Here is a 26,432-nt window from a genome sequence, read left to right on the forward strand (position 1 = left end):
GGTGAGTCCGGGCGGGCGCGAGCGCGGCGAGGACAGGCGTGGTCGGGTGCGTGGTGCGTGGGTCCGGCTTTCGGTGACTAGACGGTCCGCAGGGGACATCCAGTCCCTGGGGCCTCCCCAGTCTCCCTCCCCCTCGCGCGTCGGCAGCTCTCTCCCCGGGCTTCGGCTCGAGCCTGCGACCTGCACGGACACCCCCCTCAGGTATTCGCTCGGGCCGCGCCGGTGCCTCCCCTCCTCGGGCGTCCTCCCTCTCACTAGCGTCCTCCTCACTCCCCCGACCTCCCTTCCGCGCCGCAGGTCTCTGCTTACACCGCTCGTGTCCTAGTTCCCTCCTTCCTCGCTCCCCGGGCCCGGTTCCCTGCGCCCCCTCCCGCGAGCCTCCTGCCCCCGTTTCTCGCCCTTTCTACCCCTCCCCCTCCTTCCCATCCCCCCCCTTCTGCCTCTCCTCTCCCTGTCCTCCTTCTACCCCCTTCCGTTCTCAGTTCCCCATCCTTCTCCACCCTCCCAGCGCCTTCCTTCTCCTAGCCGCATCCTGGAACTAAGTCTTTGCAAAAGTACAGGATAAATGTCACGGTGGAAAGTGCCCGGCTTGATCTTTTGCTATTTTCCCTAATTGCATAATTGCTGCACATGGTGTCTCTCCTGGCGAGTGCCGGGTCTGGCTCCTCCGCCGCCGCACCCCGGTGGCCCGCCTGGAGAAGACCTTGTGGGGTGTATTTGTGTGTGTCCTGGTGTGGGATGTGTGTTGTATTGGTCTTTTGTGATGCCTGGCGCTTGTCACAGTTTGGAACCGAAGCCCATTTTTCTCTGGTTTCTTCTCTGCAGCCCCCACTGGCCTGGTTTGAAACTGGATTCCCTCTGTCCTCTCCCCCTTCTCCCCCCACTCCACTTCTCCCCCTCTTTTCTCCCCTCTCTCTCATAATGTTTTGATCTTTTTGCCCTTTACAATTTCTAATGAAGATAAAGCGTGGCTTCTTGTGGCTTTTTTTTCCCACGACCAACCAGAAATGTCCAATCCATCTTCCCTTAAGGAAATTAAGGCCGCTTTAGAAAGACATCATCCTGTGCTTGGTGGCTGTTTAGACCTATTTGCATGTTTTCTAAGATTCATCGTTTTGTATTGTGTATTCTTGAGAGTCTACTCAAATATTTTCATTTAAAAGTACGAAAGGAAGTGCTAAGGTTTACCTTCAAATTATCTCGCGGTTCTAAAAGATTTTACCCTCTTCTTAGTTTTTAATCCCTGATTCTTTAAAAAGTGTGTTTCTAGATATGTGATAATTCAGTCTGCACTTTGTGAATCTAAATATTTGCCTTTACTACGGCAATTTGGTTGCTCCTTGGCTCTTTGGAGTTCTGTATGTGGGCTGATGCTGAAGATAGTGTTTTCATATAATGCTATACCCCATTCTGTTTCCCCTGCAGCACCTTTTATCCCCAAATCAGGTGTTCCACTATTATTTTCTGCATAAATGTCTTTGCAGTTAAATTTAAAGCTGAATATTGCTGTGTGCATATACTACATATTTATTTTACATTTTAGAAAAGTTTAGAAACATGAGTAGGAAGACAGCAAGATCTGTATGACAGAATTAAACGCTTTCCTGTTTTAAAAGCTCAAATGAACCCTTGGTTTTGCAGTTTTATACTAGTAGATACTGTTATAAGGCTTACCTGGATAGTAGGCTGGATTTATGGAATGACTATAGTTGCCTTTATGTAGTCAGTAATATTTCAAGCCAAATCATTTCATTTTTATGGAACACGTTAGTTTCGTTCACTGTGTGTTGCTAATTTCCAGGACTGTAATTACAACGTAGGGTACATAGCTAATACAAGCTTAGACAGTTTGTGTTGAAGAAGTAATAGAATGTAAGCCTCTTAACATAGTTTTAGGAAGGACTGCCTATTTTATGTTTAAAAATTAAGTTTTACTTTGAGTTACGAAGTAAGCATATTAATTTGTGTATCTCAATATCTTTGAAACTATCATTGGAGAGTAGCTCTTTGTTTATAACCCTGGGATTTAAGTTTATCTTCCCTATAGATTAGATAATGAGATCAGATTAACTGTTTAGGAATTAATTTTAAAATGCTAATTTAGAAGATAATGTTTAAAGAATTTTAATTCAGAAATTTTTATTCATTTGTACTTTAGAGAGACAAGACATCAATTTTACACTTATGACTAATTAAATTGATTTATACACTACTTTTTCTTCATAAAAATTCATTGCACCTGAGTGGCACAATAATTTTTTTCTATACTTTTTCTGTAAGCAAGCATTCAAAAAACAAACCGAGAAATTCCTTTTATTATTGATATTTGAAAAAGAGATGTGAACACTTTATTTCTAAAAGTTCCTATAGTGGTTATCAGTGGCCTCAGATGGATTTATCATTTGTAGGTTAACATTTGGATGAAATAGGTGTCTTAAGTCGAAAGTGGAAATAATTCTTTTCCTTAATGTGAAACTAGAAATTACGCTTCTATTGGGGAATTTCTAATAGTATTTTTATTAGTTCTCTAGTGAGACTAATTTTTACTTTAGTCTTCCTCTGATATTCAGCAGTAGTTTATGAAATTTGGGTTTCAGATTATGGTTCAGATCACATCATTGAGAAATCTTTTTAAGTAATTATATAACCATGGCATTCGATAGTATGTGAATGCACATAAATAAGAATATTGAGAAGAATGTGTGGCTTTATAACGAATGTGATACACAACCGAAACTCTCGGCATAGTTTATTAAATCATAGTTAATTAAACTGACGCTGCAGTCTCAGTATAGAGCATATTATTTCATTGAGGTTCCCGTATATTTATCATGGAACGGATTGCTCCTGTTTTAAAATGTATAAAATGATTTCTTACTCATTTCACATTTCTTAAGGTATTGCTGGCAGCATTTTGCTATATCTGAGCACCTTTCCCTGAGGATTGTTCTTGTTTTCACTCTGATGCATGCTGCATGCCATTATGTACATACTTAGAAGGTTTTAAACTTCTGATATATTTTAACTGAAAGAAGTAAGGTGAAAAAAATATTAAATCCAAGAATGAGAATTTAGAGTAAAATGAAAATGAAAAAAAGCAAGAAATATGTTACGACTTTTAGAGCTAGATGTGAAACATACTGATATAAAATTTCAGTATTCTATTAAGTGACTTTAGTGCTCATAAAAGATGTCACAGCTGTGGAGACTGGCGCTCTCCATTTACAGAATAGGCAGGAAAGTAGCCACTTTTCCATTGTATGTTTCAGAGCTGTTGAGGCAGACCTGTTTTTGTGTGGCATGGGGAGCTGTTGGGGTTGAAGGGGTGCTGGTGGTGGTGTACGTGGCGTGTCAGTGAAAGGATTCACTATTTTCTGTTGACTCTTTGAGGCTGTGTGCTTCGTGATGCCTCCGTTCTTTGGCAGTGCTTTTTGGTTTGTCTTACAAAAATTTCAGTCTGTTAAAGATCGGTGTTACAACATTGCTTTGGCTTAGAGCAGACTACAAGTTAAATCTTTAGTAGTGATGAATTTTCATCAGTGTCAAATAGCTATCCATTTGGACTAAATTATAGTCATTAAAAATTTTGCTTTATTTGAGGTATCTTTACCTATTCTTATTGATCATATCAGAAACAGTTTTATTTCAAGCCGTAATTTGAATAAGAGTAATCGAAAGGATCCGTTTCAAAAGAAATTTGTTCAGTGTACCTTTAATTTTTAAAGGTATATTTTTTGTTGTTAATGGTACTTGTTAAGTATAGGTATTTGTTTTTAAAGAGGTGTCTGAGAAGGTAGCTATACAGTGCTCAAAGTGATTATTAGGTGACAAAACCGTGGTGAGCACAAGACCTTTTAGAGTCTGGCCATGGGTTTTGTTGGTTCAGTTCTGGATTTGTCAGAACACTGTAAGCTAGTCAGCTCATAAGGGATGTATTCATAGTCATCAAACTCAGAAATTGATTATGATAGAATGACAGTTGAGAAGAGATACTCCTTTTCACTTACCGGAATTGTTTGTGTCTGCTGTCTAGATTATAACAGCTACCTAAGTATCAAGCTATTGAGGAAATCGAGTTGGTAATCAGAGCTGCTTGGGGAGCCTGAACTCAGAGCAAAGGGAATTTGAAAGCCTTGAGGGATATTTTAGCCAGACTGTGGGGAAAAGAAAAAAAAAAAATTCTTCAGTGTCTCACCATCTCTTGTGAAATATGGTTGCTTTAGTATATAGCTGAATCAATGCTGATGCCATCATATGGTTCAATTTTTATTGAGAATCATGCAGTCATGCAGGCCTCTGTGTTCTTCTGTTATCACAAAGGTTACTTAAAACAATTTACTAGTTTGGAGAATTTTAACCTTAGCCCAGCCCTGAGGATGTATTGATTGAATAGGGATTTGAAAGAGTCCTCCCGTTTTTCTGTTCCCACAACTATTTGTACTAACCTTCGTTTTTGTACTTAGCAAGTTGGCTAGTCCAGGTTTTTCACAGTTGTGGGACCAAAGGGTTTAGCACAGCGCCTGGTAGAGAATAGACCCTTAGTCATTTTTTTCTTATTTTTTGTAACAGCATTATTGATATGTGATTCACATACTATAAAATTTACCCTTTAAAAATCTACAACTCTGTAGTTCTTAGAATATTTATTATTAGAATTGAGCAACATTATCATTATCTAATTTAAGAACATTTTTATCGCCCCACAGGGAAGCATCCTACCCATTAGCAGTCACTCTTCGCTGCTCTCCCCTCACTCCCTGGCAACCACTTACTCATTTTAATTTTATTATTATTATTATTATTTTTTTGAGACAGGGTCTTGCTCTGTCACTCAGGCTGGAATGCAGTGGTATCAATCATAGTTTTATTTTTTTGTAGAGATCGAGTCCCGCTGTGTTGCCCAGGCTGGTCCTGTCTGGGCTTCCCAAAACATTGGGATTTACAGGCCTGAGATTTACTACTGAATTTGATGTTTATGAATTTGCCTATTCTGGACATTTTATATAGTCAGTTTGTGGTCCTTTGTGGCTGACTTCTTTCACTTACAGAATGTTTCAAGGTTCATCCATTTTGTAGCACGTAGACACTGTATTTCATTCCTTTTTATGGCTAACAGTACATTATGTGAATATACTACTACATTTTGTTTATCCATTCATTCGTTAGTGGATATTTGAGTTGTTTCCGGTTTGGGTTATTATGAATAATGTTGCTGTGAACCTTTCATGTATAAATTTTGTATGTTTTCATTTCACAGTAAATTTTGAATGGATGAAGGAAAAGTTTTAGCAAGTCCCAAAGCTGCATTGTTTTGTAAATGACCAATTTAATCCGTTTTATATTGAGATTTACTTGTTTTACTTTGAGATTCATTCTCTGTGTTCTGGAGGTAGCTTACTGTAGTCCTCCTCACAGCTGAATAAATGATTTTTGATTCTTTAATCCAGGATCTAAAATGTCCACTGAGGCACAAAGAGTTGATGACAGTCCAAGCACTAGTGGAGGAAGTTCCGATGGAGATCAACGTGAAAGTGTTCAGCAAGAACCAGAAAGAGAACAAGTTCAGCCCAAGAAAAAGGAGGGAAAAATATCCAGCAAAACTGCTGCTAAATTGTCAACTAGTGCTAAAAGGTATCTCAGTTATTATAATCTTTTTATTTTTGGTATCAGTTTATCATCTTAAGTTCTATTTTTCTCTTGCATTTAGTCATTTTTTCTGGGATTGTCGGCCGTGAACTTCGTGGATTTTTCTTTCCCCTTCAAGATGATCTCTTTTACATGGTTTTAGCCATAGGGAACTTCAGTATTTAAAGTCAGTTAAATGGCATGGCAGATTCATAAAATATATTTCCATAGTGTGTTTGTGTATTATTAGGGAAGCATATACAGGGCGTGCATGTAAAATTGCAGTGGTTTCATTTATGGTTACTTGACCATAAAATTTTTTTTTCTGTTCCGTAACACAGAATAGAGATTAGGAATCTTTTGAAGTGGTTATTGAGTGAGTGATAGTTTATTTTCCACTACTCCTAGTTGGTAAAGTCAGAAATGCTGACATTAGCGACAAGTGCATCTTGGTTTCATTACGTCAGTCAGTGGATCCATCTTGATACAGATTTTTCTCTTTCTCTGGAGAGTAGATGGATCTGGAAAGTAGGTATTCGAATGGTCTTCTGTTGGTACATCAATCTCTTAAAATGATTGGCATGTCAATGGACTTAGAGGGAATCTGTTTTGATATTGTTACATTATAGAATATCTCTTGGAAAATAATTTGAAAGATAAAGTAATGTCTTTCCTGATCCTGTGATTTTATGTTCTTGGCTTTGTTTTCATATATTTTATATTGCCCAAATAGGAAGTATAAATAAAAGCGATCTGTAACTTTTAGGCATAGTGGAATGCCTGAATGTTGAATTACAGCTTTATATGTTATTTTATGGTGTGAATTAAGGGGAACTCCTTTCTCAAAGATAAAAAACCATTATTATGTTCTAGTAGACCTTGTTTCCCTTTGGCTTAGTCAGTCTACAGAGTTGGAAGGAACCTTCTCAGGCCCCTTAGTGAGAGATGTTGGAGGGATGGTGAGTGATTATTCCAAGGTACTAGAGTATTCAGTTTTCCTTTCATGGGGGTGTATTACTGATCTCTGTTGAAGGAGCCGTTTGAAAGTCAGAGAGCCCTGAACTTTAAACGTTTAGACCTGTATGCTAGAACATGCTAGGGTGGGAAAGAGGGTTCAGTTTGTTTTGCCATCATACTGCAATTACAGGGGACTCAGCTGGCTGACCCTTCTGTTGCCAGACCACAACACAAATGACCTGCTTAGAGGTGACCTGGGAAATGGGGGGTGGAGTTAGGATGGATAAGAAAGGTGAGGAATAGAGAAAATACAACATTTAGGTGAAAGAAGGAAGTCGATGTGGGTGGGAAGGAGATGTTCAGGTACAGATTGTAGTTCCATGTAGATGAGGAGAATCTAATTCAGTCCTCAGTGTCTGATTGGGTTTTTACAGGGCCTTTTCAGTTTGTCAGAAAAGGGCAAGGATTGGTTGGCCAGGTCTGTGGGAAATAGGGTTCTGCTGGGCCTGCGCTTTATTCTGTGATTGCTAGTTAGCAAAGTCACCTGTTGTGGTGAGGCTCTGCCTTTTCCCCTAACTGGGAGCACCACTATAATATACCTTAAAATCATATTTCTTGCATGATATGCCAAAGACCAAATTCTGCTTATGAAAGATCTACTGCTTTATGTGTGAACATGAGTTTTTCAAGTACATGGGTCATCTTTATTTTACTACACTATATGTAGAAAGTACAGATTATTCAAACCTAATGATAGATTTCATGAGGGAAAAATATGGAAGATATTTTTCTGCTCTGTACATAGGAGATAAAACCTAGTTTAGAGATAGTGTATGTACAGAGCACAGGACAGTGCCTGATTGGCAGTAAATAGTAAGTGGTTGTATTGCGTTGGTGAAAGTAAGAAGTCTCTTTTGAGTTGCTTCCTGGCTGAAAGAATCCCTCCGTTGGCAAATTCTTGGGAATCTGTGATTTTCAAATTGTGGTTTATGATCTTCCTCTAGAAAGATCTTCAGTTGGTTTTCGGGTGACACTGTATGAAGTGATGTAATTATTTACTGTTTATTTTAAATATAAAAATGCGGCTTTGCTACTAATTTTTTAATTAAAAAAAAAACTTATTTTCCCCTCTCTCTTCCTCCAATTCAGCTGATAGGGAAGTTATTGGTTCTTTGCCATTTCTGCTTAACTTAGGGAAAAAATTGGAAATTATGAGAACAGAGGACCCCACATCTTTTAAGTTCACTGTCATATCCACAGTGCCTAGCAGAGTACAGTCACAATATTTACTTACTGGTTGCCTTGGAACCCTGAGCTTATTTTAGGGATGAGATTTTCCATGGATATTAGGATCTTAGTACTGGTGTGTTCAGATTAAAAGTTAGAGGTAGTTTCAGAATAAATTTTATTTCACACTTTTTTGTTGATAATCATTTTTATTCAGATGAGAAGTCTTTCCCAAATAGTGTCATTTTATGAGAAAGGGGAGCATTGAAGAGCTTGAACTCTAAAGATGGGATCTACGTTTGAATCTAGGTTCTTGCATTTAGTAGCTGTAGCTCTGTGGTCTTTTCTTTCTTTCTTTTTTTCTTTCTTTCTTCCTTTCTTTCTTTCTTTCTTTTTTTTTTTTGAGGCAGGGTCTTGCTCTGTCACCCAGGCTGGTGTGCAGTGGTATGATCTCCAACTCCTGGGCTCATTCAATCCTGCTGCCTCAGCCTCCCAAGTAGCTGAGATTACATAGGTGTGTCACCACACCAGGCTAAATTTTTAATGTATTTTTTGTAGGGACGAGAGTCTCGCTGTGTTGCTCAGGCTGGCCTTGAACTCATGGTTGCAAGCGATCCTCCTGCCTTGGTCTCTCAAAGTGTTGGAATTACAGGCATGAGCTACTGTGCCTAGCCTCTGCGATCCTGATGTATAATTTAACAGCTGAAAGCCTCAATTTCTTCTTTCATAGAAGGAAGATGATAATGGTACGCTGTTCACAAGGTTCTTGTGAGAACTAAATGTGATAAAGCATTGATTCGGCACATAGTAAGCTCTCATAAACTGACGCTGTCACTAATAGACTTTATGTCAGTTAAAGTCTGCAATGATATTTTCCAAGTCTGTTTGGTACAAACTTTGGAAAAATAAGGTATATATTAACCTTGGAGGCCTTAGTGCTGTTAAACTAGAAATACTCAGATGCCGTAATTAAATACATTTTGTAGTAACTTAGGAAAGTGCTTGCATGTAGGTGCTCAGTTGTATGAAATGTACTATTAATAATTGCTGTAATGCAGTAATTATAGAATTAATAAGCTGATACAGAAATATGATTTGAAAAATCTCATTTGTGATATTACAGAATAGTGATATATAATACAGAAAACATTTAAGTGGGTATTTAAACAGTAGTAGAAATTAATTTCTGTCTCAGAGTTAGGAGGAAAGATTACAGTTACATCTTATATGCATTTTTGCTTTTCTTTGGCAAGAGTTTGTTTCTTAAAAAATTGTCATGCTCTTATCACAGCCTGTTCTCTTGATATGTCTATATCACTCTTGTTATATTTGCAAGTCTGTAGTTGGACTATATCTGCAGTGACAGATTTAGATTATTTTGATTAAATTGACTAGTCAGTTCAATAAAACATCTATTTTGAGATCTTCATTGAATTTATTCTGCTGCTTTTATGGGTTGATACATCTGTAAATGTGAATTTTAAATCATATTTATTCTAAATTAACTTTGTTCAGAGTAGACATGGTGATTTTATTTTTGGACACTCAGTATGATACTGTTCGAGGTGTAGTTTTTGGTTTCAGACTCTAAATTTTTGTTAGGTTGAAAAATTGATTCCACTGTATTCCAGTTTGAACTTTTATCTTATGGGCTCTTGTAAGTTTGTTTTCCACATGAGAATGAAATAGTACTTTTACAGATAATCTTTTGTAATTACTGTACTTTATTCATTCTAAATGCACATTTTAAAACTTCTTAATGTTTCTGAAATTGGGACACATCTTAAAATTTATGTGCACAATTATTGATGGTGTGTCTTAAAATCAATAATCTTTTAGAATCATAGTATGTAGTATATACCACCATCCAGAATGAAATGCTAGACTTCTTATTTGTGATGGCAGTGTGTTTTCTAAAGATTGCTTTGACATTTAAAAAATTTTAATTATTAGTTGCATGACGCTTTCTTGAGAATAAGGTCATTTTGGAAGGTTTTTGCTAGGTGATTCAATTGATTAGAATAGAGGGTTTTTAGGTTGACTGAGGATTGTAGTCTGTAAGGGAATATAGAAAGTTATCTAGATGAGATGAAGGGTTTTTAAAAAATTCCTGCTAAGAAATTACTTTGCAAATCTACATATCCACACATTCATGTTCTACTTGACTCTGAGTAAATTTTTGAATTTTCTTTAACCCAAGAAATGTATGTGTGTGTTTTAAACATGTTAGTACACCTACACTGCTTCATTTTTCTGAACCCCTTTTCCAATATATTGATGTTAAAATGAGAGTTTCATATCCTCTCTGTTCTGTATAATTTTGGTACCATATTCTTCATTTAAGTCTGAAAGAATCATGATTGTTATGATTCCCCTCCCCTGCTATTTTTTTAAAGCAAATAACAATCCTACACAGTACTCGGATTGTACTCTTATCATTCAATCCTGGAACAGTTAAGGTATAAGGTAGAGTAATATACACTGAAATTTAATTTGTGTGTTGCTTGTGACTTGTCTCAGTAACAATGGGCAGTTGCTGACTTCTGTATCATACTAGCTTAAGAGGTGGCACTGCCTTATGGAAATTGGAAATTTAGGCAATTGTCCAGATGATTTTTATGTAAAATAATTTTGTCTTAAAAGTTCTGATGAGGGAAGTCTTTTTGTTTGACTTAGCAAGATAATAGTTCTCCATCTTTCACCTTACCAGTATAAAATAATTAGCCTTAGTTTTCCTTGTCTTTTAAATGGGAACTGATAAAAGAGATACTTAGAGAATTCTGTGAGATTTACTGGATCACTTTTAATGGCAAAAGATCATCATGGGAAAGGTACATTGTAAGTGTGAATTATTGATACTTTTCATTTTTCCTCACCCTCAGAGACAGTGCCTGAAATAGGTACCTTCCTTATCCCCACTTGTCAAGGCTGAGAAACTTAATACATACCATGATCACAACTTTTGAGATAGAATTGAATTGCTGTCATTGAAAACAGCAGGACATCTTACAACCATTTAGATAGCAGTTCTTAGTATAATCTTTTCTGTCAAGAGAAATACAACCATTTTAGGTAACAGTGGCTCAAAATATATTATAATATTATTGACTCACTGCTCAGACTTGTTGAATTCATCAGCAAATTGCTTTTTATATTGAATAATATAGACTTAGAATTATAGGGATCTGGAGTTCAACTTTTGTATAGAACTATATGACAGCAAATTATGATACATCAATTTTTTTTCCCTTAGAGACAGGGTCTTACTCTTGCCCAGGCTGGAGTATGTGGTATGATCATAGATCACTGTGGCCTCAAATTCCTGGGCTCAAGTGATCCTCCTGCCTTGGCCTCCTGAGTAACTGGGACTATAAGCACACACCACCATGACCAACAGTTTCCCAAGTTTTTTGTAGAGAAGGAGTCTCACTGTGTTGTGCAGGTTGGTCTCCAATTTCTGGCCTCAAGTGATCCTCCTGCGTCTGCCTCCCAAAGCCCAGGGATTACAGGCATAGCCACCAATACTGAGCCTGGCCCAGGATTTATGAGTTTTTTGTTTTGTTTTTTAAAAATCTAAAGGGCAATATAAATATAAAGCAAGATGTGTTGTTTAAAAATTGCAAAGAAGTTTTTTTATGTTAAAAATAGTTTTTTTTTTTTGACAGCTTAAGCGTGCTTTTTATAATGATTAATCTTTTGGTTCTCTTAGTTTAAAAACAATTTTTAAAAGTTGTTCATGTTTCTGATAATAAACAGTACATAGATTTTTTTTTAATGGAAAGTAACAGTTTTTTTTATCCACCCCCTGCCCCTAATTCTCCCAATTCCATTCCCTTGAAGCAGACTGTTTAGCTGTCTTTGGTCTTATTCTTTCTGTTGGATTTCTGTACAACTCTAAATAATACACTTATTTCTCATTGAATTGTTAATTGAAGTAATATCTTTTGATTCCTTGCTCTGAAATATGAGGATTTAGTTTGCTTACCTATTCTTCCTTTCTTTTCCTTTCTCCCAGTTAATGATAGTTAAAAATTTTTAAAAAGATTATTTGTTGCCTTTATACTCTAAAAATATATATTTAAGCTTCTATTTCTTATTCCTACAAATAACATGTTTTTTATTCTCTACTTTGTAAATTGGGGATAATATCTTCTCCATCCACTTTTAGCTGGTTTATATTAGCTACACTTAATTTTACATCTTCAAGGTTAATAACATTTACTTTGTACAGTGCAACCAACAACCAATCTTCTATGCTTTGTCTGTAAGTAAAAGACCAATAAATTGTACGTTTATTATAACTGTAAACATTAAATGCCAGACCAAACAGCATATTAGGATTAGATTAACTACAAGTCCAGTGTCATGATCTCCGGGCTTCTCAATGAGTCATAGCATTTAGGCAAAATAGATCAAATCTTTCTCTCCCCACCTCACTCCCAATGTCTGATACTTAATTAAAGTTATTTTACATTTTAGTTTGCTTCATATTTCATCTGTGATTTTCTTATGCAGATTTTTTTCCTTCTGGGATTTCTGATTACTTCCCCTTATTTGTAGTTTATTTTATCTGTATACACCTGTAGCCCCCTCTTGCCTGTCTCAGCCTGTTTGATTTACACCCATTTGTTTTGTCTTGCAGAAATACATTGAAATTTCTCACTCATTGGTGACCACCACCCTTCTCTTTGCTGTTTATTCCTTTTTTGCATTTTCTGCATTTCCCTTTCCCACCCAGTGTGGTCCTGAATGAGTGAGAGGTGAAAGTGTGTGTGCCTAGTTTGCCATCTTTAACCTGGACTTAGCCATTTAGTTTTGAAGTGTCTGTTGTATACTTTTGTATGAAATCCATAAAATGTGTTCTCCTGTATCAAATCTTTGAGCCTATTGTCATTTAAATATAGGCAATATGTATTTTGTATGCATATAAATATATCACAGAATCCATATTAGAAGGAAGTTACAGTGTGTTAAAAGAGATCACAGAGTTTATTCGAGTTAACCTCTATTTTACAGGACAGAAAACTGAGGCACAGGGAGAGAAAGCAAGCATATGTGAGCAGTGTTCTTGCCCAGGGACTAAATTTAATGGCCTAGCAGAATTACAATGAAATTTTCTTTGAATTTCTTAGCCGTCCTCTGATTCGTAATGCCTCACCAACCTTGAATCACATGGTTTAGAAAAGTGAAAATTGTATCAGTAGCATGCAGTTCCTTCGGGAAGTTGATACCAGTTCTATTGGAGGGGTCCCGTTTATTCTAGCAGTTTGTTGTCTTGAAAAAGAAGTAGAATGAAATTGCTTGAGTGTAAATATTTTTGCTCAAATTCTTGTTTTGTTTTTTAAAGATACTTTAATCAGTTATTATCCATATACTGTCACAATAATTACCAGACAACAGGTATCCAGCTGTTAATAACCCCATATTTAAAAATCAAGGCAAAGGAGAAGAAACGGTTTTGAGAATATTTTGGTATTTGATTTAGCAAAGCCTACATTTAATAAGGTATGAATGATAGTTAAGGAATTGCTAAGTATAGTCTTAGAAAACAGTGGCGCACTTTCAGCCTTTTTATACGTACATAGGATGTTAGATGCAGTTAAAAATAAAAGTAGAATGTAACACATGAGGATAGATAGAGCAGGCTTAAAAAATTTTTTTTGGCATGAAGCTCATGAAATGATTTAATTGCTTATGTAATATTAGGATAGTTCTAGCCGGTGAAATAGTGTTAAACGTCGAAGTCCCAACTTGCTCCAAATTAGAGGCTCCAGGAAGGAATACCGTATGCGTCTTGATGGCAGTTTCAGGTGTTGGAATGAGATCCTGAATCTTTTCTTCACCATTTGATTCTATCAGTCAGGATGCTTGAATTTAACTTAATATCAGCTTTCCATCCTGTATGGGAATGCGCTAATACCAAACAGAAGTTAGAATGACCCATGAATGGTGTGGCAGAAATTTCCAGCTTTAGAAATTTTAATTAGTGCTGTTAGTGGTTCAGTGAAGTCATAGTGTTCCTTCCACAGGTTGCATGTACTGATAGAGTCATCTTTTAGATGCATCCTCAAAACCCTGGCGGAAATTGCTACTTTATTGTTGGATGTGATGCTTTATACAGTATTAGTATTTCAAACTAATATACCAAAGGGAAGTATTATTAAAACATAATGTTTTAATGAAATAAATTGTTAAGAGTGAGGATATTTTTAACATAATGTTCTTTGTCTTTATTTTAAAGAATTCAGAAGGAACTTGCAGAAATTACATTGGACCCTCCTCCCAACTGTAGGTAAGTACTTACGGTTTTTTATTTACTTGTATCTTTTGTGGAAGGTACATTTGAACTGTTGGTTTTATATGCAACTGTTGTTGTAATCTGATTAATTAGTAAACACATGGTTGTTTGAACTTAAGTGACTGGAAGACAGTGGTTTTTGTCATCTCTGTGCAGAAATGGAATGTTCAGCAAGTATGTTTGTAGTGGTAGAACGGAGTTGCCAAAAGTAGTGTAATGCGATAACAATAAGACAATGAAATTATAGGGTAACAAATACAATTACCTTTTAGTGGAAGAGGTGTTAGGGCCTTAAGTGGTTTTTTAATGATAGAATAATAGCATGGCTAAAATATTTGCTATGTTGTAATTTTTGTTATCTTGTTGGAATTTGATTTTTAAAAGTGCAGACGCATTAAATAGTGTTTCTTCATGGTTTATGTTACTGTGGTCATTGGTTGTGACTAGGTAAGATTGGGTGATTTGAGGCAATGATGTTAAATGTAAAACTGTCTCTCCCTTTATGATCATGACCCTGAATTTTCTGGTCAGTGTTTACTTTTAGGAAAGAAAAGTGCTTACCTGGAAATGGTTAATGTTATACAGATACATGGACAAAGAGGAGAAAAATAATCTCTTACTTTAAGCTACTGCCTTGGGTCTGGAGCAGTGGTTAGAAGATGACCATTTGATTATTTTTAAGACACTTATTTCTGTTTTGAGATGGGGTCAGCGTTGGAACCAGGCCAACCTGGAGTTTTTCTGGTTTAAAATGATAATCTTATGCATTGAGGGTGGAAGGGCAGATTAAATAAAAATCTTCCCAACATTGAATGCAGGTAGAATTTATTGCTTGGTATGATATCTGACTTCACTGATCTTACTTTTATGTAAAAACAAAGATAACAATGGTGAGAATTAATGAAAGTGAAAATTTTGCATATGGCTATATTGATAGTTGGCTAGTTGACAACTATTTTGTGTAGGAAAAATTCTAATAGGACTTACTTTGTGGTGAATCTAATATGGTTCTTTAAATGAATCGTATACAGTTTATAAACTTACAGTAATAATATTCAAAGAATGTTTCACTCAGATAGAACAAATATGTCTTTGTTAAGTAAAACTGTTTAACATAAGACTTTTTGTCACTCTTACGACCGTATTACATCAAAGCTGTTTCAGATGGCAGATGATTGTTTAGCTTTTGGTGGTCAGTGGTTCTAAGTGGATTGATTTGTGGAAAAACTCCAGTTTGAATTAAACCTAACATCCTTTGTTTCTTAGGATATTTGTTTTACTGGTCTGAATCTTTAAAAAAAAACCATGTTCTTAATATATTACATATATTATTTTTGTAACCTTTTTTATGAACAATTGAACTGATAAATAAGTGAACTTAATTTATTCACTTCTTTGCTTAAATTTTGACAACCCCAATCATTGGTAAAATGAGCAACTTTGTTTTAATAAGTTTGTTTGACTCATTTTTAATAAATGAAATCCACATACAGTATCACGTGATGTAGACTGCAATTTTGCTCTTAGATGACTGAGAAAAGGAACTATATAAAGATTATTGTTTAAATAAAATAATTGAACCATAGTTCTGTTAAAGGTAAAAAACGTTTAAGTATAGTGTCATCTGAAATTTGGAGGTTTACTTTGTCTTTGAGCTTAGTTAATGATACCATTACTAGTTCATATGTAAGCTCTTCATAAATAGAGCAAAATGTTTATTACAGGTTTTAATTTTTAAAAATTAGAAGTAACTAAAGATACCTACTTTAGTTAATTTTCTGACTTGGGAATTTGCAGGAGAATTCTCACTTGTGGGCTGAGGATTGGATAGCTGATAAGTTTGCTTTAGAAGCTAGGTCTGCAGTACAGTGGCTTTGGCTCCTTTTATTGATTCTAAAACAGTTGCTTGGACTGGGTCAGGCCGAGAGAAAGGTTATTTACCTTCGTGTGGCACTCCCTTTGGCAAGCAAAGGATCCTCTGTGCTGTAGCTGATTGATAAGTGTTGATTAACTAGTTTTACATTTTCTGTGTGCTTGTGTTACTTAATATGGATGTTTGGTGTGCTTATTAAGTGCATCACTGTGGTCTTTGGATTGTTTGGTGTCAAATATTTGATTGTGGTTTGTAGTTAATCTGCCCATCTGTATTTCAATGAAAATGTGGTTACCATCTTCAGAAAGAGGTTAGATCATAGTGTTAGTTGGGCTTATTTTTGGTTAAAGTTAACAGTGCTTTTGTGGTTGATTTTTACAAGTTCTGCACTGCCTGCATTGGCCTAATGACTGTAATGGATTAATTTATCAAAATAGTGCGAATTAAAGTTACCTGCCTAACAGAAGTCAGAGTCCTTTACTTAATCAGTTAAGTCATATCTCATTTCAGAAGAAAGCATCCCCTTACTCTACTCCCTTTGTGGATTACCTCTCCTATCACACAAGCCTCTCAAAACCCTGCCTTTTGGTTCCCTGGGTAGTTGTTAGTCTGCTATCACATGTAAATATTATATGTGAGGGAACATCTGTGGGTTTTACCTGTTTAGTCAGAGAGTGGAGAATGATTTTTTCTATTGGTTGTCTGGGTAGGGGTGGGTGGGTGTCACATTCCATTTAGAGTGTGGTTTATCCTGTTTTCGGGAACCTTAACAGACTGGGTTCAACCCAATACTGTGTGTATGTCAGGTTAGATGGAACCTCTGAATTTTGGTGCATCTCTTATGTGATATCTAGTTAAGCTTCTTTTGGAATCATGTTGAAGGAACTGAATGTGTTTAAGCGTTGTGCAAATCTGTTAAAGAAGTTGAGAATATCAAGTCACCCCAAATCGCAGCATTCAGTGTAAAGTTTTATGTAAGGCATTTTTTAGAGAAAGTTATTCTAATATAGTATTGGTTAATTTTTTTTCAGGTTTTGAAAAAACAAATATTATTTTAAAGAACATGCACAAATGATTTAATAGATTGAATTATTTCATATAGGAAATATTTGCCTCTACGTATTTCAGTTTTTTTCTCACTTTATTGTTGTCTTTGAAGTAAAAATGCAGTAAGATAGTTTTATTTTTGAAGTTGGGTTAAATATGTTATTCTTTTTAAAAACGTTACTCACAGTTTAATGGGTAAATATTTAAAAAAAATTTACAGCTAAGAAAAAATTTCTGCTCATAAAAATCATGGAGTCTGTAGGGCCATAGGCATAGAAAATTACACATCATTTGAGTGAAATTTGGTCTATGCTTAGAGTATTTCCTGTAAGTAGTGGAAGGTATTTTTCTTGGCCTTAACTTTCATGTTGGGTAACATAACTGACCCATGATATTTGCAAGGGCTCTATCCTGAGGCCTTCACAGATCCATTGATCCGTAAATGTTTTCATACTACTGCTGAGTTAGAGGTGCTGGGCAGTTGGTTAGAATTGCTTGCTACCTCGGTGCCTTGCATACCAGCTTAGATGGATAGAGTGGATCAAATTGTTTTTCTCTCCTTGCAGACCTCTAACAGGTAGATTCACTGCCCCTTGTAAATGACTACAGGTTGTGACTTTAACAGTTCTTCACAAATTGCTAAAAGCAACATCTTAGATCTGTGCATGTCAGTGTGTTCATTTATACTTCCTCGGTGCTAGTGGAGAACTGGCAGCTAGTGGGCCAGAAAATCTCCAGATTAAAATTAAAATTAAAATTGTCATCATCCAAAGGATAACTTGTTCCCCTGTATCACAGAGAAGCTAACTTGTTCAAATGCTATTATGATCTGCTATTGCTAAAGTTTGCATTAGGTTTATGAGCAGGGGAATGACAGAGAATCTTCATTTTTGGAAGAAAAGACTGAGGTAAAATGAAATGATTTATTTGGAATTTGATTTTTGGTCTAGTAATTGAACAAGTAAAAGGAGGAAGTAAACCAAAAAGGAGGATGTGGTTATACTAGCAGTTTACACTTTATTTCTGTATGTTTCAAGGATCTGCTCATGGAACACTGGCGCTGCTTTTTATTTGATAACAGCTTTATCGAAGACATAAAGTGTAAAATTCACTTATACTTTTAGGTTTTTAGTATACTCACGGAGTTTTGTAATCATCACAGTCAATTTTGCAATATTTTGAAAACTCCCAAAAGATAATCCATGCCTTTTAGCAGTCACTCCTTCCCCATTTTCCCCCAACTCCTTCACCACCAGCCTTCGGTAGCAATTAGTCTACTTTCTGTTTCTATAGATTTGCCTTATCTGGACATTTTGTATAAATGAAATCATACGTGCTTTTTGTGTTTGGCTTTTTTTATTTTTTATTTTTTTTACAAAGTTTAATATTTTCAAGGTTCATCCATGTTGCTGCATGCATTAGTACTTCTTTTTTTTTTTCCTAAGATGGAGTTTCGCTCGTCGCCCAGACTTGAGTGCAATGGCACAATCTCATTTCACTGCAACCTCCGCCTCCTGGGTTCAAGCAATTCTCCTGCCTCAGCTTCCTGAGTAGCTGGGATTACCACCACACCCGCTAATTTTTTTATTTTTACTAGAGACGGGGTTTCACCATGTTGGCCAGGCTGGTCTCGAACTTGATTACCCTAGTACTTCTTTTTTAAAAATATTTTTAATTGAGGTAAAATATACCTACGTGATTTACCATCTTTACCATTTTTAGTGTAAAAGTTCAGTGAATATACATTTATATATTTTATATTATTTTTTTCTCCTTCGTCCCCCCCCACTCCCCTTCCTGGCCTCTGGTAATTACCAGTCTATTCTCTCTTTTTGAGATCTACATTTTTAGCTCTCATGTAAGAGTGAGAACATGTGACATTTGTCATTCTTTGCTTGGCTTGTTTCACTTAACCTTTGCCTGTGGTTTCATCCATATTGCTGTACATGACAGGATTTCATTCTTTTTTATGGTTGAATTAAATATTCCATTGTGTGTATATACCACAGTTTCTTTATTCATTCATCTGTTAATGGGCACTTAGGTTGGTTCCATATTTTGGCTATTGTGAATGGTACTTGGGTAAACATGGAGTTGCAGATATCTCTTTGATACATTAATCTCCTTTCTTTTTGAGGTATACTGATATGGTTTGGCAGTGTCCCCACACAAATCTCATTTTGAATTGTAGCTCTCATAATTCCCACGTGTAGTGGGACTGATGGGAGATAATTAAATCATGGGGGCGGTATCCCCCATACTGTTCTCGTGGTAATGAGTAAGTCTCACGAGAGCTGATGGTTTTATAAGGGGAAACCCCTTTTACTTGGCTCTCATTCTTCTCTTGTCTGCCATCATGTGATACATACCTTTCACCTTCACCATAATTGTGAGGCATCTCAAGCCAGGTGGAACTGTGAGTCCATTAAACTTCTTTCTTTTGTAAATTGCCCAGGCTCAGGTATGTCTTTATTGGCAGCGTGAAAATGGGACTAATACACATACCCAGTATAGGAATTGCTGGATCATATGGAAATTCTGTTTTTCATTTTTTTGAGTAACCTCTGTACTATTCTCCATAGTGGCTGTACTAATTTATATCCCAACAACAATGTACGAGCATTCCCCTTTCTCCACATCCTTGCCAGCATCTGCTATTGCTTGTCTGTTTGATCTAAGCGATTTTAACTGCAGTGAGATAATACTGCATTGTAGCAATGTTGAACATTTTTTAATGTATGCTTTGGCCATTTGTGGGTTGGTCTTCTTTTGAGAAATGTCTGTTTACATCTTTTGCCCCCCTCCTTTTTTTTTTTTGAGTTTTGTCTCTCTGTTGCCCAGGCTGGAGTGCGGTGGCGTGATCTCAGCTCACTGCAACCTCCGCCTTCCGGGTTCAGGTGATTCTCCTGCTTCAGCCTCCTGTGTAGCTGGGACTACAGGCACATGCCACCACGCTTGGCTGGTGTTTTTTTTCTTTTTTTTTTTTTTGAGATGGAGTCTCACTGTATCACCCAGGCTGGAGTGCAATGGCGCAATCTTGGCGCACTGCAGCCACCGCCTCCCAGGTTGAAGTGATTCTCCTGCCTCAGCCTCCTGAATGACTGGGATTACAGGCGCGTACCACCACACTTGGCTAATTTTTGTATTCTGAGTAAAGACGGGGTTTCACCGTGTTGGCCGGGCTGGTCTCGAACTCCTGACCTCAGGTGATGCTCCTGCCTCGGCCTCCCAAAGTGCTGGTATTACAGGCATGAGCTACTGCACTTGGCCCTTTTGCCTATTTTAAATTGGATTTTATATATATATATATATTTGTTGTCAAGTTGTTTGAACTCTTTACATATTCTGGTTATTAATCCCTTGTTCCTTGTCAGATAGATAGTTTGCAAATATTTTCTCCCATTCTGTGTGTTGTCTCTTCACTTTGTTGATTGTTTCCTTTACTGTGCATAAGCTTTTCAGGTTGATGTAATCCCAGTTGTCTATTTTTGCTTTGGTTGCCTGTGCTTTTGAGATCTTACATAAGAAGTCTTTGCCCAGACCATTGTGCTGTAGTGTTTCAGGTCTTAGATTCAAATCTTTAATCCATTTTGGTTTGATTTTTTTGTGTATGGTGAGAGATAGGGGTGTAGTTTCATTCTTCATATATAGTTATCCAGTTTTCCCAGCACCATTTATTGAAAAGACTCTCCTTTTCCCATTGCATGTTCTTGATGCCTTTGTCAAAGATGAGGTAGCTGTAAATGCATGGATTTATACCTGGGTTCTCTCATCTGTTTCATTGATACATGTGTCTGTTTTTATGCCACTACCATGCTGTTTTTATTCCTATGGCTTTGTAATACATTTTGAAATCAGGTAATGTAATGCCTCCAGCTTCATTCTTTTTGCTCAGGATTGCTTTGGCTATATGTAGTCTTGTGGTTCCATGTAAATTTTAGGAAATTTTTTTCTTTTTTTTTTTACTATTTCTATGAAGAATGTTACTGGTATTTTGATAAGGATTATACTGAATCTGTAGATTGCTTTGGGTAGTCTTGTCATTTTAAAAATATTATTATAGTTCTTCCAATCCATGAATATGGAATACCTTTCCCTTTTTTTGGTGTCCTATTTATTTCATCAGTTTTATAGTTTTCTTTACATGAATCTTTCATTTCTTTGGTTAGATTGATTCCTAGGCGTTTTTTAATTTTTGTAGCTATTGTAAATAGGATTGCTTTCTTGATTTTTTTTTTTCAGGTTATTTGCTGTTGGTACATATAAATGCCACTGATTTTTGTGTGTTGATTTTGCATTCTACAACTTTGCTGAATTTCTTGACAGTTCTAACAGTGTATTTTTGGTAGAGCCTTTAGGTTTTGACATCATGTAATCTGCGAACAAGTCTAATTTGGCTTTTTCCTTTACAGTTTGGATGCCCTTTATTTCTTTTCTCTTGCCTGATTGCTCTGGCCTTTATTCCTGCTTGTTACCAAATAAACTTGCATTTTTATGGATATACTACATTCTATTTTTCTACTCATCAATTGATGGATATTTCTGTTGTTTCCACTTTTTTGCTACTATGAATAATGCTGTTATGAACGTTTATGTACAGGTTTTTGGGTAGCCATTTGTTTTCATTTCTCTTTGGTGTGTACCTAGGAGTGGAATTGCTGGGTTATATACTAAGTCTGTGTTTCCTGCCAGCAGTGTTTGAGGGCCCAATTTTTCTCTACAAGCTTGGCAGCACTTATTGTTGCCTCCCCCTTTTTTTTTTATTTTTTTAACGATAGCTATCCTAGTAGATATGAAGTGGTATTTTGTTGTGGTATTGATTTGCAGTTTTCTGATGGATGATGGATGAGCATCTTTTCATGTGCTTATTGTTCATTTGTATGTCTTCTTTGGAGAAATGTTAGTTCAAATCCTGCTCTATTTTTTAATGTCTTTTTGTTGTTGAATTGTAAGAGTTTTTTAAAAATGTATTTTGGATATAAGTCCTGTACATCAGATATATAATTTGCAAATATCTTCCTCCAGTCTGTGGATTTTTTTTTTTTTTACTTTTTTGATAGTGACCTTTGAAACATAGAAGTTTTTGCTTTTTATGAAGTCAAAATATGTTTTTTCTTTTGTTCTTTGTGCGTTTGGTGTCATATCTTAGAAACCATTGCCTAATCCAAGGCCACGAATATTTATGTCTGTATTTTTTCTAAGAATTTTATACTTTTAGTTTTTACATTTTGGTTTTGATCCTTTTTCAGTTAATTTTTGTATGTGGTATGAGATTAGGGTCCAATTTCATTCCTTTTGGCTCGTGTAGACCCAGTGTCCCAGCACCACTTGTTGAAAAGACTATTTTTCATGTTGAATTATCTTGATACCCTTGTTGGAAATCAGTGGATCATAAATGTGAAGATTTATTGCCGAACTCTCAATTTGGTTCCATTGGTCTGTATGTCTCTTCTTATGCCAGTAGCATACTGTCTTGATTACTATAGCTTTACTGAGTTTTGAATCAGAAAGTATAAGTCCTCCAATTGGTTTACTTTTTTCATTGTCTTAACTCATTAGGTAAGGCATTCCCAGCGGAAATGGGAAGAGGCTGTGACTGGACATAAACTGTGTCATCTTACTAATCACGGGAGCCATTTTATAGAGGAAAGTGTGTGTTTTTTTTTTTGGTGGTAGTGGTTGTTTTTCTGAGACAGAGTCTTTCTCTGTTGCCCAGACTGGAGTACAGTGGCACCATCTTGGCCCACTGTGACCTCCACCTTCCAGGTTGAAGCAGTTATCCTGCCTCAGTCTCCTGAGTAGCTGGGACTGCAGGCGTACGCCACCATGCCTGGCTAATTTTGTATTTTCAGTAGAGATGGGTTTCATCATGTTGGCCAGACTGGTCTCGAATTCCTGACCCCAAGTGATCCGCCCTCCTTGGCCTCCTAAAGTGCTGGGTTTACAAGTGTGAGCCACTGCGCCCAGCCGAGAAGTGTATTTTCCACATCATAGTAACTAAAATGGTATGTAAGGAAAGTGTGTGTGGGGGGGTATTTTTTGAAATTATAGAATATGAAGGTATTGAGACAGAAGTTGGAAACAGTGTCTATATGTGTGATCTCTACAAGGAACAACCAATGCAAAATCTAATTATTGTCACTGTTTTTCTTCTCTGGTTATTGTAATATTTGTACAGCAGTTTTTAACTCTTGAAGGATTTCTGTATATGATGTCATTTAGTCTTTTCAACCAGTCTGTAAAACTCCTGAGATTAAGTAACTTGTTCAAGGTTGCCTCAGCCTCCTAAAGTGTTGGAATTACAGGTGTGAGCCACTGCACCCAGCTGGGAAAACATCTTTAAGGAAGGATGTGGACTTGGCTTTGAAGAATGGGTGGGATTTGGAAAGGTAAAAGGAAATGGGGATTGGCTGTAGGTAAGAGAATGAATGGGAGCAGAAACGTAAAAGGGGAGAATTTAGTATAGTTATTCTTGGGACAGTGAGTTTAACAGGTTGGCCCTCCTTCCCATCTAGGAGGTAAGATTTGTTAGGACTTTCTAGGAAGGGTGTTAAAATTACCAGTTGCTATAGTTTGAGGTATAAATACTGAGTAAAAGAATGAAATTGAAGTTTTGATTTAAAAAAAAAATCATATCATAGAAACTAATTTGTAATATGGAGTAGAGAAAGATATAAAGAGTTTGGGAATCCGGTAAGGAAAGTGTTGCATGAATATAGGTTCAAGGTATATAAGACCTGGTGATGTGATACTAGGAAGACCAAAAAAAAAAAAAAAAAAAAAAAAGGCAGTGAAAATGGGAGACATTTTTGGACTGGCCCACCTTGTTGATGGTGTGGTTTTGAGAAACAAAGTTAATGATGTCAAGGATGACTTTAAAGAGTGTAATATTTGTAGACTAGAATGGTGATACTATTGGCAGAAACAGATTTGTCTCTATTTACGGCCTCTACAGATTTTAAAATTGATAATACGTCCCTCTTTGTTTAGTTTGGCTGCCTGGAAACTCATAGCCTTATTTGCTCCTCAGTGTTAGTAATTAATTGCATTTTGTATGGTAAACCTCAACTATCTGGTTGTATTTTGTTTTTCTACCCTTTTCCCTCTTGTATATCCATATCTTCATTTGTACTTTCATACTACATACATTTTTGTAAGCCAGCTCAGAGTCTTTTGGAGGGAGGCATATTATTGGTAAACGTACAATATGAATAACTGAAAGTTTATGTGAATGTGTATTGGTTAGCAAAATGCTGGCATAGTTTTTAAAAGGAGTCATTAACATGATAAAATTTAAATATACATTGAGGACCTATGTTATTTATTTAGGGTACTGAATTATTTGTATCCATCCCTTCTTCCTTTATCTAAAACAGGTAATGAGGAATATTTTTAATTCAATCCTGTGAGTTCTTGACTCAGTTGCTACAGTGTTGACTGGTTTTGGATAAACTTTTTGAAGACAAAAAAACTTTAAATGACATTAGAAATGCGTGTACTAAGTGACTGGAACAGTTAGCAAGAATGGAGTAGCACCTGCAGGTAGGATAGCTGCAGAGTTGGAGTATGTGTACTGTGTGTGAGAGAGAGAGAGAGCATGGTCTTGCCTTGTGTTCTATTGGCAGTTCAAAAGTTCAAGTTTGAAGCTTGTTTATATTCTCATTTCTGTACTTTCTTTTATAATTTTTAAAATGAGTTCCTTCATTACTGCCAAGAGTATATTTTCTTTTTGCCTTTACCTTGAGGCTGACTTTTTACCTGAGGTACAACCAGCATAGAACTTTAAAAGGCTGGCTGCTTGTTATTTCAAATGGGGAACTTTATGTATAGTTGTTTGCTGTCATGTACCTGTACTTCAAAACTGTATTAAGGGAGGACATAACTGTCTCAATAAAATCACCACCAGAAAAATTCTTTGCTTTGTTATTTCAAAATGTTATTGTTTGAAGTCTGCCTTTAATCATAGTTTTAAAAGTATTTATTTGCTAATAAAAGAAAATGTTGAATGGTAAAGTGAGTTTAGTGTCCATTACTTCTGGTCTTTTAATTTTTTTTTAATTCTTTACTGCTTTAAGAACAATAAAATAATGTGTCTGAAGAGTATATATTAAATGATCACACTGGGACTGTATTTTATAATAGCAACAGAACATTTTATTATTTAGTTTGCCCAGCTTTATAACTAGTTATTGTTTCAGATTTATTACCTAAGCACTTTAGAGATAGGAAGGAAGTGTCATATTACTCTACAGCATGTAATATTTTAATTCCCATACCCCTTTTATCTTTTAAGATATCCTGAAACTGTATTCTTTCATGTATCCAAATTTCTTTACAGTGATTATTATGCTCATTGATTTAAAATTAATCACCTAAGCTGTATTGCAAAGAAATAAAATTTTTTAGTGTATTTTAAGACAGTGTAAAATTTGATTTTTGCATTTTTGTTGTCAGTTTGCTTTTCGGGCTATGTTTCTAAATAAATGTTCGTTTAGAACTGTGAAACAGAATGTTTACATACTTTAGGGACCTAATGAGATGGCTTTAAATGTATATCTCATTCCATATTTGTGTAGAATCAGCACTTTCTTCTAAAACGTTTAATAGAATCAGGCAAAGCCATAAGCTAAAATTCATTTTCTACTTCAGTACACAGCAGGTAGACTCTCTCCACACACTTTTACCTGTTTGGAAGATGAGGCTTAGTAATAATTTGAAATGACCAAAGGGAGAGGCAGAACTCTTACACCAGAGCCAAGATTTCTGCCTCAGTATCTGCCATTTCCTCCGCCTTGAATCCAGCATCACCCTCCCAGCATCCCACTACTGTCACTTCTCCTGATGCTTCAGATTACAACTCTTACCCGTTTCATCCACTCTGGCAAGAGCTCTTTCTTTAATCCCTGCATTTCAGGTAGCATTCAGTTCGATATATCTGTGAATTAGTAAATACAATTAATTATAGTAGGGAGCTAACACTATTGAATGTTTCCAGTATTTGAAGCAGTCTGCTAAATGCTTTACCAGCATTATCTCATGTAATCTTTATGACTATCTTTGAGGTAGATAGTAGTTTTATTAATTATTTATTTTAAGGTTTTTATTTCCATAGGTTTTTGGGGAACAGGTGGTATTTGGTTACATGAGTAGATTCTTTAGTGGTGATTTGTGAGATTTTGGTGCACCCATCTCCTGAACAGTATACACTGAACCCAGTTTGAAGTCTTTTATCCCTCACCCCCTTCCTGCCCTTTCCCCCGAGTCCCCAAAGTCTATTGTGTCATTCTTACACTTTTGCATTGAGGTGGATAGTAGTTCTATACAGCATGTTATAGATGGGAAGACAGGCTTAGAAGGGTTAAGTAACTAACTTGCTGAAAGTCACATAGCAAGTAAATGGCAGAA

At 36.2% G+C, this 26,432-nt stretch overlaps 1 protein-coding gene across 2 annotated transcripts in view; it reads left to right on the forward strand.

Moving 5' to 3' along the window:
• Positions 1-31: 31 nt before the first annotated feature.
• The window catches only part of UBE2E2 (ubiquitin-conjugating enzyme E2E 2), a 386,680-nt gene continuing 360,279 nt past the window's right edge, over positions 32-26,432 (forward strand). The window contains exons 1-3 of one of the 2 annotated variants that reach the window (XM_011933743.1): positions 32-201; positions 5,448-5,631; positions 14,051-14,101. In XM_011933743.1, the coding sequence (XP_011789133.1) occupies positions 5,456-5,631; positions 14,051-14,101 (227 nt within the window). In that variant the 5' untranslated portion in view covers positions 32-201; positions 5,448-5,455. The remainder of the gene's footprint in view (positions 202-5,447; positions 5,632-14,050; positions 14,102-26,432) is intronic. The other variant, XM_011933742.1, reaches the window with a different exon arrangement.

The sequence above is a fragment of the Colobus angolensis genome, unplaced genomic scaffold (assembly GCF_000951035.1).
Source record: "Colobus angolensis palliatus isolate OR3802 unplaced genomic scaffold, Cang.pa_1.0 Scaffold129, whole genome shotgun sequence".
In the NCBI taxonomy this organism is placed as follows: Eukaryota; Metazoa; Chordata; class Mammalia; order Primates; family Cercopithecidae; genus Colobus; species Colobus angolensis.